This window comes from Aquarana catesbeiana, linkage group LG01 (assembly GCF_042186555.1).
Source record: "Aquarana catesbeiana isolate 2022-GZ linkage group LG01, ASM4218655v1, whole genome shotgun sequence".
Lineage (NCBI taxonomy): Eukaryota > Metazoa > Chordata > Amphibia > Anura > Ranidae > Aquarana > Aquarana catesbeiana.
Window position 1 is genome coordinate 278,349,295 of NC_133324.1, and position 18,151 is coordinate 278,367,445.

The window sequence follows — 18,151 nt, forward strand, 5'->3', positions numbered from 1 at the left end:
CATATGAATGACATGTGCAGGAAATTCACCTCGATGGTCCATCCAATCCCATGAAACTGTAGATGGTGTTCCCAGGGCTCTCCTATGTCTATGTTCATATCATTATACCCTGATGTTTGCTCTGTACACCGATGTACAGTAAGTACTACTTATCAGTGGGCTAAGTGAGGACAATGCCATCCGATGTCTGATCCTACTATTGTAGAACACGTATCCTCCTCTATCACACCTCTCTGCTCCATGTCCCCTCTTCTCCAGCCATGGTGTTCTCCCTCCAGCCCGCACACTCCCCCTCCGGCACTGACCGGGTTAATACTAGCGCGTCCGCTTTATACAAGTGACAGATCGGCCACGACTCCTTCAGCGCTCATTGGATGGCTCAGACTGAATGAATTATACCGTGGACCAATCTCTTCCTCCCTCGTGTCTACAAGAAGAACATAAAAACTTTAATAAGCGGAAGGGCGTATCTACCAATCACCGCATTCCTCCTTCTCCCGTCCTTCACTGTAGGACCGCCTTCTAGTGGGCGGAGCGAGGCTGATCTGCCCGCCCCCCTTCTGCTGGCGGCAGACGATTGGCTATGTAGGCAGTGTTGTGGTAATTTACAGGGAAGCCGAACTGACTTGCCGGGGAAGAGATGCTGTCAGCGGGGATCTGGCTGCTGCTGCTCGGTGTGTGCTGCCTCTGGTGCCCGGCACAGGGGAGCGAGGAGGGGGCGGAGTATGTGACGTGCGGATCGGTGGTGAAGCTGCTGAATACTCGGCACAATGTGCGGCTCCATTCCCACGATGTCAAATACGGCTCAGGTGAGCGATATCGGCGCTGTGTATGGGGGGGGGGGCACTCAGGGCGATCAGCAGCTGCCTTCATTTTCCATAGGAGGCTGTGCAGTGACTTCTAATGGCAGCAAGAGATGTGCATACACTGACCATCCACGGTACAATCTGTGTGATCGCCTTCCACGGTACAATCTGACTGTGTGATCGCCATCCACGGTACAATCTGACTGTGTGATCGTCATCCACGGTACAATCTGACTGTGTGATCGTCATCCACGGTACAATCTGACTGTGTGATCGCCATCCACGGTACAATCTGACTGTGTGATCGCCATCCACGGTACAATCTGACTGTGTGATCGCCTTCCACGGTACAATCTGACTGTGTGATCGCCATCCACGGTACAATCTGACTGTGTGATCGCCATCCACGGTACAATCTGACTGTGTGATCGCCATCCACGGTACAATCTGACTGTGTGATCGCCATCCACGGTACAATCTGACTGTGTGATCGCCATCCACGGTACAATCTGACTGTGTGATCGCCATCCACGGTACAATCTGACTGTGTGATCGCCATCCACGGTACAATCTGACTGTGTGATCGCCATCCACGGTACAATCTGACTGTGTGATCGCCATCCACGGTACAATCTGACTGTGTGATCGCCATCCACGGTACAATCTGACTGTGTGATCGCCATCCACGGTACAATCTGACTGTGTGATCGCCTTCCACGGTACAATCTGACTGTGTGATCGCCATCCACGGTACAATCTGACTGTGTGATCGCCATCCACGGTACAATCTGACTGTGTGATCGCCATCCACGGTACAATCTGACTGTGTGATCGCCATCCACGGTACAATCTGACTGTGTGATCGCCATCCACGGTACAATCTGACTGTGTGATCGCCATCCACGGTACAATCTGACTGTGTGATCGCCATCCACGGTACAATCTGACTGTGTGATCGCCTTCCACGGTACAATCTGACTGTGTGATCGCCTTCCACGGTACAATCTGACTGTGTGATCGCCTTCCACGGTACAATCTGACTGTGTGATCGCCGTCCACGGTACAATCTGACTGTGTGATCGCCTTCCACGGTACAATCTGACTGTGTGATCGCCGTCCACGGTACAATCTGACTGTGTGATCGCCGTCCACGGTACAATCTGACTGTGTGATCGCCTTCCACGGTACAATCTGACTGTGTGATCGCCGTCCACGGTACAATCTGACTGTGTGATCGCCGTCCACGGTACAATCTGACTGTGTGATCGCCTTCCACGGTACAATCTGACTGTGTGATCGCCGTCCACGGTACAATCTGACTGTGTGATCGCCGTCCACGGTACAATCTGACTGTGTGATCGCCGTCCACGGTACAATCTGACTGTGTGATCGCCGTCCACGGTACAATCTGACTGTGTGATCGCCGTCCACGGTACAATCTGACTGTGTGATCGCCGTCCACGGTACAATCTGACTGTGTGATCGCCATCCACGGTACAATCTGACTGTGTGATCGCCGTCCACGGTACAATCTGTGTGACCGCCATCCACGGTACAATCTGTGTGATCGCCATCCACGGTACAATCTGACTGTACAATCTTCTAGAGGAGCACTGTTCACGCTACAATCCAACCACCATACAATCAAATTTACATCTACCGCACCTGTGTAATATGTGGACCTAATTTAAATTGTCCAATCAGTTTGTATCAAATCAGCAGGCCCCTCCACTACATACTTGTTGGTAGATTGTACAATCAGATTGTAACATTTTGGGACTATCAGATCTACTATCAGCTTTGTAGTGTTAGTCTACCTGATTTGAGCCTAATTGAATGTATTATTACCACACAGGATTTCTCTAGCTCCAGCAGTGTTTGCAGTGCTATATGAAATAAAGAGCCAGCGCCGTTGCAATACAAGAAAGTTAGGAGGATTGGCAACTGTCAGCGGCCACATGCTTGGCTTTGATGTGTTTTCACTTCCTGTATCTCACTTCCTATTGTATTGTGTGCATAATGTCACTTTTTTCCATTAATACTGAGTATGATAAAGAAATCCTGAGCAATAGCATAACGTTGTATACCATTACTAATAAATATATATAATCTGTGTTCAGCTGTAAAATATTATATAATATAATATATATTTTCAGTGGGCCAGCTCCTTGATGCCATATCTATTACACCATAGCATTTTCTTTTTACAAGGTAGATTGCCAGGTATTAAGCAGCATGTCACCCCCAAGTACTTGGGCTTTTGATTGAGATGCAGAATATGACAACAAATGTACGTACATATTTGGGCTAATTTAGACAGGAGACGTGGTTGTAAAGGCTGAAGGTTTTTTGCCTTTATACATTCTAGGCATGAAGGGGAAAAACCTTCCGTGTGCAGCTCCCCCCTCAGTCCCCTAATACTTAAGCCCGATCCAGTGATGTGCACGAGGCTCTCCCTCCTGATTGGCTGAGATGCAAGAGCCTTTGGCTCCCGCTGCAGTCAATCACAGTCAGCGATGCAGGGGGTGGGGCTAAGTTGTGTCTTATTGACGCAGAGAGCCGGTATACCGTCAGATTAGACGACCCATCAAATCCCTGTAATGGAAGTGACATTTCGTCACGGCCATCTTGGTACACCCCACACTCAACCGCAGTAAGCCTACAGTCTGAGGTCGCCAAGTGGACATCTTTTTACACCCACCGAAGTCTTGCATTTTGCACTTATTTTTACCAGTAAACTGAGCCTATATCGTGAAATACAGGCTTTAGAAGTCCGTGACTTTTTAATTTAATGTATTTAAGGGAATACAAAGACACTGAATTTCAAAAGAGCCAACTTCCCTAAACTACAAACCTTGCTAAAAGGCATAAATTGGGATAAAATATTAGGAACAAAGAACACAGAGGAGAGATGGGTTTGCTTTAAGAGCATATTAAATAAGGACATTAGCCAAGGCATCCCATTGGGTAATACATTTAAATGACCAAACAAAAGTCCTGGATGTCTTAACTCTAATGTAAAAATGCATATAAAAGCAAAGGAGAAGGCCTTCAAAAAATTCAAGGTTTAGGGATCATCATCTGCATTCAGACTTTATAAAGAATGTAACAAGAAATGTAAGGGTGCAATTAGGACGGCTAAGATAGAACATGAAAGACACATAGCGGAGGAGAGCAAAAAAAATCCCAAGAAATTCTTTAAGTATGTAAACAGTAAAAAAGGGAGGGCAGACCATATTGGCCCCATAAAGAAAGAGGAAGGACATCTGGTTACAAAGGATGGGGAGATGGCGAAGGTATTGAATTTATTCTTCTCCTCAGTCTTCATGAGGGAATCGGGGGGCTTCAGTAACCAAATCTGCAGTGTTTATCCTCATGACACAACACAGGAAGCACCTCCATGGTTAACAGAGGACAGAATTAAAATTAGACTTGAGAAACTTAACAATAAATCACCAGGACCAGATGGCTTGCATCCGAGGGTACTTGGGGAACTCAGTCATTGCCAGACCATTGTTCCTAATTTTTGCAGACAGTCTACTGACTGGAATGGTACCAGGTGATTGTAGAAAAGCCAATGTAGCGCCAATATTTTAAAAAGGGCCCAAAATACATCCCTGGGAATTACAGACCAGTTAGCCTAACATTAATAGTATGTAAACTCTTGGAGGGGATGATGAGGGACTATATACAAGATTTTAGTAATAAGAACGGTATCATTAGCAGTAATCAGCATGGATTCATGAAGAATCGTTCTTGCCAAACCAATCTACTAACCATTTATGAGGAGGTGAGTTGCCATCTAGATAAAGGAAGGCCCGTAGACGTGGTGTATCTGGATTTTGCAAAAGCATTTGACACAGTTCCCCATAAACGTTTACTGTACAAAATAAGGTCTGTTGGCATGGACCATAGGGTGAGTACATGGAATGAAAACTGGCTACAAGGGCGAGTTCAGAGGGTGGTGATAAATGGGGTGTACTCAGAATGGTCGGGGGGGGGGGGGGGGTAGTGGGGTTCCCTGGGGTTCTGTGCTGGGACCAATCCTATTTAATTTGTTCATAAACGACCTGGAGGATGGGATAAACAGTTCAATCTCTGTATTTGCAGACGATACTAAGCTAAGCAGGGCAATAACTTCTCCGCAGGATGTGGAAACCTTGCAAAAAGACCTGAACAAATTAATGGGGTGGGCAACTACGTAGCAAATGAGGTTCAATGTAGAAAAATGTAAAATAATGCATTTGGGTGGCAAAAATATAAATGCAATCTATACACTGGGGGGAGAACCTCTGGGGGAATCTAGGATGGAAAAGGACCTAGTAGATGACAGGCTCAGAAATGGCATGCAATGCCAAGCTGCTGCTAACAAAGCAAACAGAATATTGGCATGCATTAAAAAGGGAATTACTCCAGAGATAAAACGATAATTCTCCCGCTCTACAAGACTCTGGTCCGGCCGCACCTAGAGTATGCTGTCCAGTTCTGGGCACCAGTCCTCAGGAAGGATGTACTGGAAATGGAGCGAGTACAAAGAAGGGCAACAAAGCTAATAAAGGGTCTGGAGGATCTTAGTTATGAGGAAAGCTTGTGAGCACTGAACTTATTCTCTCTGGAGAAGAGACGCTTGAGAGGGGATATGATTTCAATATACAAATACCGTACTGGTGACCCCACAATAGGGATAAAACTTTTTTTGCAGAAGAGAGTTTAACAAGACTCGTGGCCACTCATTAAAATTAGAAGAGAAGAGGTTTAACCTTAAACTACGTAGAGGGTTCTTTACTGTAAGATCGGCAAGGATGTGGAATTCCCTTCCACAGGCTGTGGTCTCAGCGGGGAGCATCGATAGTTTCTTGAAGCTATTAGATGAGCACCTGAACGACCACAACATACAGGGATATACAATGTATGTATGTGTGTATTATTATTATTATTATTATTATTATTATTATTATTATTATTATTATTTTTATATATATATACATACATACATTTTCCTTTACAATCACTTTAACCGACAAGCATGTTTTGGAGTATGGAAAGAAGCTGGAGTACCTGGAGGAAACCCAAAGGAAGAACATGCAAACTCAATGCAGTTCTGGCTGAGATTATAACCCGTGCTGCAAGTTATCAGTGCTTACTAATGTGCCAGTGTGCTGCCCGTATCATTGTAAATAATAGATGAAAAATGAGTACTAAGACTGCAAAGGACTACGAGAAATCCTATAAAACTGGTGAAATGGAACTGCATCCTTCTAAAAAAAAAAAAAAAAAAAAAGTGGAAATAAACCCATCAATTTTAACACTTTTTTTTTTTTTTTCAAAACTGTTACAAGGCATACTGTGAATTATAACTGTCAGTTACTTGTGCTCTCAACTGAACTGTCAAGCCATCAAATGATCAGTGTGCTAATTGATCTCATATGCAGCTCCGTGACCACTGCAAATTAAACCGAGGCTAAGATGGATTTCTCAAATGTAAAGGTTGGGCAGCACAGAGGCTAAGTGGTTAGCACTTCCACCTAACGGCATGAAAACCCAACCATGACACTACCTGCCTGGAGTTTGCATGTTCTCTCTGTGCCTGTGTGGGTTTCCTCCGGGTACTCCGGTTTCCTCCCACACTCCAAAGACACGCAGGTAAGTTAATTGTCTCCAGTCTAAATTGGCCCTAATATGTATGAATGTGAGTTAGGGACCTTGGATTGTAAGCTCCTTGAGGGCAGGGACTAATGTGAATGTACAATCTATATGCATAAAGAGCTGCAGAAATTGACAGTGATTATGTAAGTACCTGTAATCAAAGGATATGAAGGTTTAGTTCCACTTTAACACCATGGACATTTTAGTTGTCTGTCATAAACGGCTCACTGACCTTCTGATGATTCTCCTTGGGGAAGAACTTGGGACTTTAAACAGTAAAACGTGAGTGATCAAAACCTACATACAGTAGATCTAAACCCAGGAGCCAAAATGTAAATGACTGCAGCATACCAACACTTAGACGTGGGGGCTGCGTTCATAGTTTTCTGCTGACCAGGGTTCTGGCAGATTCAACAGAAGTATTTTATTGAACATTTAGAACGGATTCACTTTCAGTGGTACCTAACAGGTCAAAGGGGAGCAAAAATGAGTAGTTCATTGTAAGGTTTACCGTGAATATCTCCTAAACTTGCACAGTTTAGAACAGGCATTAAATGGCCCATCTGGAAATTTGGACATGTATATCTTTTGTGGCCCCCAACGAATCTCCGAGCGCCGGGGCCACAAAAGAGATATATATATATATTTCTGGCTGCCGCGGAGGGGACAGGAAGGGGGCGGAACGAGTGCCGTACATACAGAAGTATTTCCTGTTTACATGGCGGCCTCTGTAATAGGAAGTCCCGTCTCCTGCACTGGATTACTGTTCTGTCCAACAAAGGAGGCGGGACTTTGTATTAAAGAGGCCGCCAAGAAAACAGGAGTTTCTCCTGTATGTAATATGTTGGCGCTCGTCCTGCCCACCTCCCTCTCCCCTTCGAGGCTGCAGATGGGCATGGATCAGGCTGCATTCACAGCAGTGGTGGGGCTGCAGATGAGCACTGACCCTTATTTTGCTTCACAGTTCTTTATTTAAAATTAAATTTTTTTTTTTTTTTTCCTGAAACGTCCCTCTTAAAATGAAGGTGTGTGTTATACGCCGATAAAAATGGTATATCCAAATAGCACGGCCGAGATCATCTCTTCACCACACACAGCCACAAAGGCAGGAGAATTCTTGTTGGGCAGTGTATTAGTGCTCGGACGAACACACTTTTAATGGTTCAAAGAATGTCAGGCAAAATGGTCGCCCCTCACGCATGTTCACTTCTTTAAATCTGGTCCTCTTTAAAAAAAAAAAAAAAAAAAAGTTTGGACACCCCTGGTTTAGGAGATATTCACTGTATCCGCATGTGTGGACGTCATCGGCGCATGCGCACCGAAGAAAATGTCGTTACTTCAGTAGCCGTGCTGTGACCGGCGGCTCCCGTGTGCTTTCGCAGGAGTGACATCATCGCGGCTCCGGCCAATCACAGCGCTGGAGCCCGCGAACCCAGAAATAACTCTGGGAGACATGTTGCTGGTCACAGCAGTGTACGGAGACTACTGCAACAACTTCGGTCTAAGGTAAGTATTTCATAATGAGCTAGTACCACTTTAAGGTTAAACCCTTCTTTTTTTTTTTTTTTTTTTTTTTTTAACGTTACTGCATTCGCTTCATAGGGAATTAACCCAAGTCTTCTATCAATCCGTCAATCTGCCTGGCTGCATCTTATTGCTCCCCTCTGTCTGCTCTCCCAGGCTTCACTGAAAGCAGTAGGAACCATTGGCTCTTGCTGCTGTCGGTCAGATCCTGTAATGAGGGAGCTGGGGGCAGGGCTGAGCCACGCTGTGTGTGTCTGTGGACTCGGACAGTCCAGCTCAGGAGCATGCCCACAAATGTGCCACCATAGCCCACAGCTTGCTTTGGGGCACACACAAAAGAGGAGTGGACAGCGCTGGCATGCTGTGATTCTTTTATGGGCTGTCGGATGGAAAGGGCCTGCTGTCCATTTTCTATTCACTGGACTGATGGGGAAACCGATTCCCCATCTGTATTTTTTTTAGTGGACATGATCAGATGGGTGTCAGCGGATATCCGTTGCTCCATAGAAAGCAATGGGTGCTTCAATTGGGTTCTCCTGAAAAACTGACAGGTGGATCCGATCGGTCTGTCGGTGTGAAAGGGGCCTCACTGTTTTGGGAAACCAGTAAATCCAATGAATTTAGTTCCACTTACAAATTCAAATATTTAAACAAAGCAGAATAATGCCACTGATGTTGTTTTTCCCTTTTAGGAAGTGGCCAACAGTCTGTCACCGGTGTGGAGTCATCAGATGATGCTAACAGCTACTGGAGGATAAGGGGAAAGGTGAATGATGACTGCCCACGTGGAGAGCCAATAAAGTGTGGCCAAACCATTCGGCTTACCCATGTGAATACTGGGAAGAACCTACACTCGCACCATTTCTCATCCCCTCTCTCAAACAACCAGGTATGATTAAATCAGGAGGCGTGTGAAATGTTGCAACTAGCAGCGTAAGCATCATTAACCTGTTCATGCCAACTGTACTCGTATATGTGACCAATGGACAGGTGGGCTTTAACTCCCAGAAGCTGCATACCTGTGTCCACAGGGAACTGCTTTTCTGTGCGGAAAGTACATTCTCAGCACAGTAATTAAGATGTCATGGGCAGCTCATGATGCATACTTGTGATTGGGAGCTTTTTCCTTTTTTTTTTTTTTTTTTTTTCAAAATTTTCAGTCTTTTCATTTTATATAATAAAAAAAAAAAAACCCAGTGATGATCACATACCACCAAAAGCTCTATTTGTGTAATATTATTATTTTTTATTTATTTTTTTTAATATAAATTGCATTCGCGTACAGTGTTGCATGATCGCGCAATTGCCAGTTAAAGTAACGCAGTGCCGAATAGCATCAAATGCTCTGAAACTCAAGAGCTTAAGCTTTGACATTAGCCCTGCCTGTCTCTTTATGATTTCCCATCACAACAGCATGTGATCAGCAGAGCAAGAGATGTGTAATTGGCTTTTTTAAAAACCATTTTTATTTTTTTTTTAAAAAGGACGCCCTTTTCTCTTGACTGCACATTTAGTGCTAGGATTAAAAGAGAAGTATGGGATTTTTTTTTTTTTAATTTTAGATTAATACTTGCCTATGTGGATGGAGCATCAGACCGATGCTGCAGCTGTCCCCTGTCTGCACTGAGAACAGTCACCAAGCATCACCGATGGCTCAGTTTTCACAGATCCCTGAGAGGAGAGCTGATGACTGTCAGTCAGCGTCTCTCCTCTCTGCTTCTCCACGCTCAATGGAGCAATGAGCTATGGAGGGGCGGGGAGCGGCGGTCTCAGCGTCTCGCTGAGACTGCCATCAATCAAGGCAGCTGGCGGATCCAGACTTAGAAGTTGGGATGACGCACTGCCTCGACTGATAGCAGTGACGTCAGTGAAACCCGGAGAAGAGAGAGGAGAAGCCCAGCCTAAAAAGCTCAGGCTGGACTTCTCCTTTTAATACTGACTAGCATCCACTTTGGGGTAGTAAAGCCCAAAGACACAAAATAAACATTACTCTATATGGCCACTATTTTAAAACAGTCCTTGTATTTATGGCCTGGTGCTAGTTAACCAGTCTGGGGGAAATGCGATCCGTCGTACTGGATCCTCTTTTTACATTTTTATTTTATACAAGTTCTTTATGTAAAAGGAAATACAAAGCGATAGGCAATAGCATCTTGTACCATAGAAGGTACAGGTTTATAAATATGTATATTGAAAATGGCCAACTTTACCACCAGTTACAGATAGTAGTCTCAGAGCATACCAGAGTAAAACGACCATCTAAAACATTGGATAGATCAGACATACTAGATTATTTTGGCAGTTTGCTAGAACAGTATGTCTGTATGGGAATGTATGTAGAATTTCTTTAGTCTGTGGGTTCATACCTGCTTATCCAACTGCCCTTTAATATGCATGGCCATTACAACTCTTTGTGACAGAGTTTGATTGTGATCGGTATACAAAACAGGTGCTGTGATGTTTTGTTTTTTTTTTTTAACCAGAGCAGAGGGTGCATCACCACCTTGCTCCTATGCAATCCCTAAAGCCAATGTCACATTAGTGATCCTGAGTTGTCACCAGTGACATAGTTGCTACAATGAAAACACTTAAATTGCTTGAATGTGTTGGCCCTCTGTCAGCTTGATGAGCAAAGCGGTGCTCCCTCACTGTTATGAATGCAGAATGAAAGGAAAGGGGGGGGGACAGCTTTAAGCCCCCCTTTCCTCATGGAATTGCGGCAGTGGGGTTTTCAAGTATTCCTCTCAGTTCAAAAAATGCGGGAAAGCCTCCCATTGGCTCTTGGCCTCTGGAAAGGTCAGATGACCACTGTATCCAGGCAGTTTAAGGGGTTCCGTGAGAAGAATTTAGATAAAAAGGGGGTTCCGTGCCTCAGAGGTCCAGTCGCCTCAGTAGCAGCAATCTGTGGTGTTCCCTCCCTAAGTTGCGGCCAATGTACTATGTGGCTAGTGTCACCTTTTTAAGAGGAACAGTTTGTTTTGAGGAAAAGTTAACAAGAATATATATATATATATTATATGTTCGAAAGTGGGGAGAGTCCCGCTTTATTTGATTATACAGCTTGAGCCGCAGTGGCTGAGCTGTTTCACGTGTTTTAGCCCCGGAAGATTTGGCTGCTCAATGATCAGAGCATTTTCTGCGATACGGCACTGCATCTCTTTAACTGACAATAGCGCGGTCATGCGACGTTGTACCCAAACAAAATTGACATCCCTTTTTTCCCAAAAATAGAGCTTTCTTTTGGTGGTATTTGTTCATCTCTGCGAGTTTTTATTTTTTGCGCTATAAACAACAAAAAGCGCCAAGTGTCAAAAACACAATATTTTGTACTTTTTGCTATAATAGATATCGCCAATTTTTTTTTTTTTTTCTCAGTTTAGGTCGATATGTATTCTTCTACATATTTTTGGTAATAAAAATCGCAATAAGCGTATATTGATTGGTTTGCGCAAAAGTTATAGTGCCTACAAAATAGGGATAGATGTATGGCATTTTGTATTATTATTATTATTATTATTATTATTACTGTTATTTTTTTTATTTTTTTTATCATGACTGCAACATTATGGCGGACACTTTTGACACATTTTTGGGACAATTGCAATTCTACAGCGATCAGTGTTATAAAAATGAACTGATTACTGTATAAATGTCACTGGCAGAGAAGGGATTAACACTAGGGGGCGATCAGGGGGTTAACTGTTCCCTGACTGTGTGTTCTAACTGTAGGGGGAGGGGATGACAGATCGTGGTTCCTAGCTATTAGGAACTCACGATCTGTGTCTCCTCACAGAACAGGGATTTGTGTGTTTACACACGCACACACGTCCCTGTTCTGCCTCTCGTGCCCGCGATCACTCATGGCCGTCGACCACCCGGCAGCGCAGTGGGCGCGCGCCTGCTGTCCCGCTTAAAGGAGCCGACGCACACCTACGACGGCTCGCGGGAACGTTCCAACCTGCCGCAGTATAATGATGGCGGCTGGTCGGCAAGTGGTTAAATTATAAACTTTACCTATTTATTAAAGCCAATAATAATAATAAAGGCTGTGGCCAAATATTTTATCCAAAACAAGGTTATTTGTGTTTTATTGTAATTTAGGTACTGCTGTCTGCTATCCCATGTTAGTTGCCAGTACAAGAGTGACATGTCGCTCATCCAGCAAGGTAGTAACATGTGCAAGCAGAAAAAGTTTCACCATCCTGCCTCATTTGCAAATTCTTGCCAGTGGCAGGATGAAAAGTGTAAACTGGGCTTATATAGTAAAACATAAAAGAGTACTCTGGAACTTCTAAGCAGCTGACTGACAGAGAACGGAGGAGAACAACATACTTCCACTATGGATGGAGTAGGAAAGTGATCCCCCTTTTTTTTTTTTTTTTTTTTTTTTTTAAATAAGAGAAGTGATATATAGCCAGAGCCGCTGATAAGGCAGTATACCCAGTCCTGTTGTATTGGGAACAGGCCTCATCCGCTAAACAGGGGGTCCTGGGGCAGCTTTATTGCTCTTTTCTGAATAAATGGATTTTACTAGACCTCACACTCCTACTTGCTTACAAGGACTTAAATTGCATTTCCCTGCGACCCAACATGTCAACAGAGGGACCCAGGAGGTGGGAGCAAAATGGGGACTTTTTTTCATTTTCGGGCGTAGGCAGATAGGTGGGGGGTTTTTTTTTTTTTTTTCTGTTGCACCTCGGGGGGGGGGTGGAGGCAGGTTGGAGGAAGCTCCATCAGGAAGGCTGGATGGGAACCCATAATTTCTAACAGCAGCCCTGCTTACAGCTTACCTGCTTATTGTGAAGCATCGCATACAAGAATCAGTGGATATGAGGCAGGTTCATCTTGACAAGGTAAAGATATTATAATAACAGGCTTTGCTGATAAGGCAACAAAATGCCATAACTCAGCAATTATAATATTTTATGCCTTACTGATTGGTCAACGGTGTACTGAAATCTGATTGGATAGTCTGGGTTGCATCAGTTTGCACTGCCATAAAGATTATATCAAAGCAAAACAAAAAATGCAGTACATTTCTGCAATGCGTGCCTGTTTACCGCATTTTGTCCATTTGAATCCCCTGCAAGTACAGAAAAATACCTGTTGTATGTTCCAGAAATACTCTGCTCCTGTTGTATGTTCCAGAAATACTCTGCTCCTGTTGTATGTTCCAGAAATACTCTGCTCCTGTTGTATGTTCCAGAAATACTCTGCTCCTGTTGTAAGTTGACAACACACAGCATTTTTGCAGACTCAGGGGTGTCAGCCCTTTTTGGGTATTTTGCTAAACTACTCAACCACTCCCACTCTCAGATCTCTAATACACTAAGGCTAACCATCCTGTACTCAAAAATAAGAACTCAGAGGTCTTGCGATAACATAGTAAGTGTACAGAGGGAACAGGACAGCGCTGAATTTCTGACAAATTAATCAGGCATTTTTTGTGCTTCTCAGATACAACAATGTTCCAATGGTAGATTTAAAGGGTATTTAAAGCTTTGTTTTGTTATGGGCTTTTTTTTTTTTTTTTTAAATTATGTCATACCTCCTCTCTGCAGTTGGTTTTGCACAGAGTGACTCCGATCCTCCTCTTCTGGGGTCCCCCAGCAGTGTTCTTGGCTCCTCCTCTTCTCGAGTGCCACGTTGGAGAGCTGCTCTCCCTCAGGGCACTCGTGCGGGCGCACTCCCGTGTCCTGCTGCTGCGTCCATTGACACAGACAGCAGGACTTGGCCCTGCCCCCGGCTCCCGTGTCATTGCATTTGATTGACAGCAGCGGGAGCCAATGGTTGCGCTGCTATCAATCTATCCAATCAGGACCCAAGACACCGGTTGGAGATGGTGTGCTCATCCCCGTTGCTGGAAAGACCGGGTTCAGGTAAGTAAAAGGGGGGACTCTAGGGGGCTGCTGCATCACAGGAGATTTTTCACCTTAATGCATAGAATGTATTCAGGTGAAAACCTCGAGGGTTTACAACCCCTTTAACAGACAATTGGGGTGCAAATAAGAGAAGTTAATTTTTAGGGTTTTCTTCATTTAAATACAGTATGTACTTGCTAATCGGAGGTTTTCAATTGTTTCTAGCAAACATTGACTGAGAAGAGCTGAATGTATAAGCAACTTTGAAAATATTTTTTGGTGTTCTAATATTCGAATAGCTTTGTGGTGTGTTGTACTTATAATTTTCTTTTATTTACAGGAGGTAAGTGCCTTTGGAGAGAATGGGGAAGGAGACGACTTGGACACTTGGACAGTGCAGTGTGGTGACAGTGTTTGGGAACGTGAGGACGCAGTGCGTTTCAAGCATGTTGGAACCAGCGCATATCTAACTATTACAGGCGAACAGTACAGTCATCCAATCAGAGGACAGAGAGAAGTGCATGGTATGACAAATGCCAATGCTCACAACTACTGGAAAGTGATGGAAGGTGTGTTCATCAAACCAAGCCTCCCTCCAGGGGCAGCCAGGCATGATGAACTATGAAATAAATTGAAGCGTCTGTTGAAGACCATAATAATAAATGCTGACTTGAAGGTTTTCTCCTCCACTGGCTGTCTTATTACAGACAAGTGGGACTGGACTATTTTGTTACATTTTCCAATAATTGGAACACTGTACATGCAAACTATGTGCACACCAAGTAATATTGTGTTCTATGTATATTAAAAAAAACAAAAACCTCTTTATTAGGAAACATATGGTAAGATAAACATTGATGGTGCTCATTTTAAAAATGCTAGCATCCTGGCTGGTAACTGGTATTGACTACTAAACTTTTGCCTCACTGACCATGAACTGGTTTCATATCTGTTTACAACCCTTGACTATTTGAAGAGACAGCCAGGTAGCTATGATTTTTAAAAGGTCGGCAATGGGAGCCTTTATATTTGTCTCAGCACAGGTTTTCTTTTAAATCTGAACTCCAGGTTTGATAATTGCATAATTAAATTGTTCTAGCTTGAACCAAGTAAATATGCATTTCCCATACCAGAGTGTCTGCTGTGGAAGCTGGAAATCACAGTAATATTCGTCACTACTAGACTTATCGCTGTGATCCTCCAGGCCCTCTGCCGAGCAGCTGTCCTTCTGCACACTGACCACGGGGTCACTCAGTCAGCACTACCACCATTCCCTGAACGCCTTGTGTGTTGTTGTGGTGTTTTTTTGTTTTTTTTCCCCCAATGAATACAAGGTGTTCTGTGAATGGTCGCAGTGCCAAGCCAGCCATGCCCTGTGGTAAGTGTGCAGTGGGGCAGTCGCTCAGCATAGAACCCAGAGGATCACAGGGATCGCTGTAGTAGCGCCGACTACCATAGTGATTTCCAGCTTCCAAGGTGGTCCCTCAGGGATGAAATATGCCATTAAGATCATTCTTGGAGTTCAGCTTTAAAGGCTAGGATCACACAAGCAGATTTTAGGGCACATCTCATGCACAGAAAAGAGTCTATGGTGCGTTTCAGATGAATTAATGACACTGGCACACCACTGTCTTTAAAAAAAAAAAAAAAAAAAAAAAAAAAAGATTTAAAAATACATTGAAAGGGTAATGGTTGTGTGTGTGTGGCTTTTTTTTTTTTTTTGTTTTTTTGGTTTTTTTAATTTAAATTAATGTAGAACGTGTCCAAAATATCCTTTTGTCAACTGTGCTGCCTTTAGTCATTCGAATTGTGATCATCACCTTTCTGTGTTAATCAGAAAGATGTGCTTTAGAAGCTGTAAAAAGCACCCATGTAAACTAAGCCATGTTGTATACTTTGTCCAGATCAGAAATCAAGTTCTTATTCTTCACCCCCCTTATAGGGGTACAAAAAAACCCTGTTTAAATTACATTTAAGGCATCCAGCTAAATACACAACTGAATATAAATGGTATAATATGAAATATTGTGTGCTTACTATTTTACCTGCCAAAGGATCTGTCATATGTGTTCAGCTGCTTTTGTAATGTACATACCTCTACTGCACTGTACAGCCAGGAAGATCTCTTTGCTACTTTCTAGATCATCTCCTTGCTTATAAGGCAAGCATTGTAAATGCTAATTTATTGCCCAGTGAGCAAGCTACAGGTGGAGAGGTGACATGCAGTTGCAATGCCAAACCAGTAGATAAGTGTGTCAACTGCCAGGGTTGCAGAAGAATGTCACAAGCACACAGTGGATCTCCAATGTGGCTCCAAAGCTTTATTCATTGATCACATTGTTACAGCAAAAGCAAGTTTTCTGAGCCACGCAGGACCCCTTCATCAGGCATGTGACACATGCCTGATGAAGGGGTCCTGCGAGGCTCTGAAATGTTGCTCTTGCTGTAACAATGTGATCAATAAATAAATCTTTGGACTCGCATTCGAGATTCGCTGTGTGCTTGTGACATTCTTCCGCCCTAACTATCTTCGGTTCCAATCAATGATTGCTACAGCCCCTGCTTACGTACGCATGTTTTTCCAGGAACGTGTGCATTGGGATTGTGCACTGGTAACTGCCAGGGTTGGGTAAAACACAAGACCAGTAAGTGGTACAACAACATTCCAAATCCTTTTGCAGGCAAAACGGTAAACTGTATTTGGCTAGCTGCCTTTAAAAAAAAAAAAAAGTTTTATTGCACTTGTTAAGTGTTTATAAATGCTTGGGGTTATGCACTGGTTTAAAGTATATGAAGGATGTATAAAATAAAATAATATAATATATGGCTATTCATTGAGTGGGAACATTCCCACACCGATATGATGAACAATTGTACATGAATAATAATTTACAACAGTGGAGAAAAGAAATGGTGTGGCTGTGCTTTCAGCATATATAATTTTTTTTTATACATATATAATTTTTTTTTTTCTGCTACATTTCATGTGGTGGAACCTTAGTAGAAAAGCAGTTTTCACAACAGCTTGTAGCTGGAAATTTTAAAGTGAACTTGTCATTTAAAGCAAGATGTAGGCTGTCATTGTTAGCATTTTCAGAAAGAGCTGTTAATTGCCTTAATGTTGATGCTTTGCTACGATATTTAGTCATCGCCATAGTACAAGCATAGACTTATGGATTTCTGACTTTCCCCTGACAACCATTTGCTTGTTCTGGGTGTGGGACTCAGAAGTAACGAATCTACCCACACAGACAACTGGAAATTTGTCGCAAGAAGGTCATCAGTGGCAGCCTCCATATTTCTTTAATGATATGTGCACTTGTTTTCCTGGTACTGTCTTTGGGGAAGAATGTGGTGAAGGGTGCACAGTGCCCCATCGAAAAATGACCTGTTAAAGGGATTTCCCAGACTTATTGAAAAGCTGGTCAGACACAGTCTGATAAAATCAAACAACTTATGCAGCCGTCACTTGTGACACTTTAGCCCTGCAGAGAATGCTTTAGATCACTGAAGATATTTGGTATTGCACAAAATGATTTTTTGGTGTGTTGGAAATCCTTTTTTGAGGGCCTGCAGTAGATGGTTTTGTTTTCTATGGATAAAAAGGGAATTAAACTTTCACAATGCTTGGGTTACATGTATCTGTGGACTGCATTTTTCAAAAAAAAAATTTTTCAAAATGGCCAAAAATGAAAAATGCCTGTAAACGAAATGCGTTACCGCGTTTCGAAGCGTTTGGCGCTTGAAATGTCTCTAAACTCATTTTTTTTTTTTTTGTGTTCCAAAAAAAGCCTCTAAACTCAACTGCCCAGAAACAACTGTAAATGACCCTGTGTACATGTACTGATAAGATAACATTGAGGAGAGTTCAGGAGCAGTTGAAAAAAATGCCCAACTGCTCCTAAACGTCCGTTTAGCAGCAGCAGTGTACATGAGGCCTAAGGTTTTTTCAGCTGCCCCTGAACTCATCCAATGTTATCTTATGCATACATGTACACAGGTTTGTTTAATGTCGTTTTTAGGCAGTTGCGTTTTATAGGTATTTCTTTGAAGGCAAAAAAAATGAGTTCAGATGCCAAACGCGGTACCAGCGTTTAGCAGCGTTTTAGTTTAGAAGTGTTTTTAAAGGTGCCCTTTTTTTTTTTTTTTTTTTTTTACATTACAAAACTTAAAAATTATAGCAAATGATGAAATACCACTAAAAAAAAATATTTTAAAAACTTGGAATTGCTTGCAATGCTTCATCGACCATTTATATACCCCTAATGAGCCCATAATCCAATCCAATACACCACTAGCATTGTTGTTAGCCAA

At 43.0% G+C, this 18,151-nt stretch overlaps 1 protein-coding gene across 1 annotated transcript; it reads left to right on the forward strand.

Moving 5' to 3' along the window:
* Positions 1–526: 526 nt before the first annotated feature.
* Positions 527–15,510, forward strand: SDF2L1 (stromal cell derived factor 2 like 1). Its single transcript, XM_073629048.1, has 3 exons — positions 527–809; positions 8,669–8,865; positions 14,178–15,510. The coding sequence occupies exons 1-3, from the start codon at positions 641–643 to the stop codon at positions 14,460–14,462; spliced, it is 651 nt and encodes a 216-aa protein (XP_073485149.1). The 5' UTR covers positions 527–640; the 3' UTR covers positions 14,463–15,510.
* The last annotated feature ends 2,641 nt before the right edge of the window (positions 15,511–18,151 follow it).

Coding starts and splice junctions, on each gene's coding strand:
- SDF2L1 (XM_073629048.1), top strand. CDS start 641: ATGCTGTCAGCGGGGATCTGGCTGCTGCTGCTCGGTGTGTGCTGCCTC. Junction 810..8,668: donor CGATGTCAAATACGGCTCAG/GTGAGCGATATC, acceptor TTTCCCTTTTAG/GAAGTGGCCAACAGTCTGTC. Junction 8,866..14,177: donor CCCCTCTCTCAAACAACCAG/GTATGATTAAAT, acceptor TTTTATTTACAG/GAGGTAAGTGCCTTTGGAGA.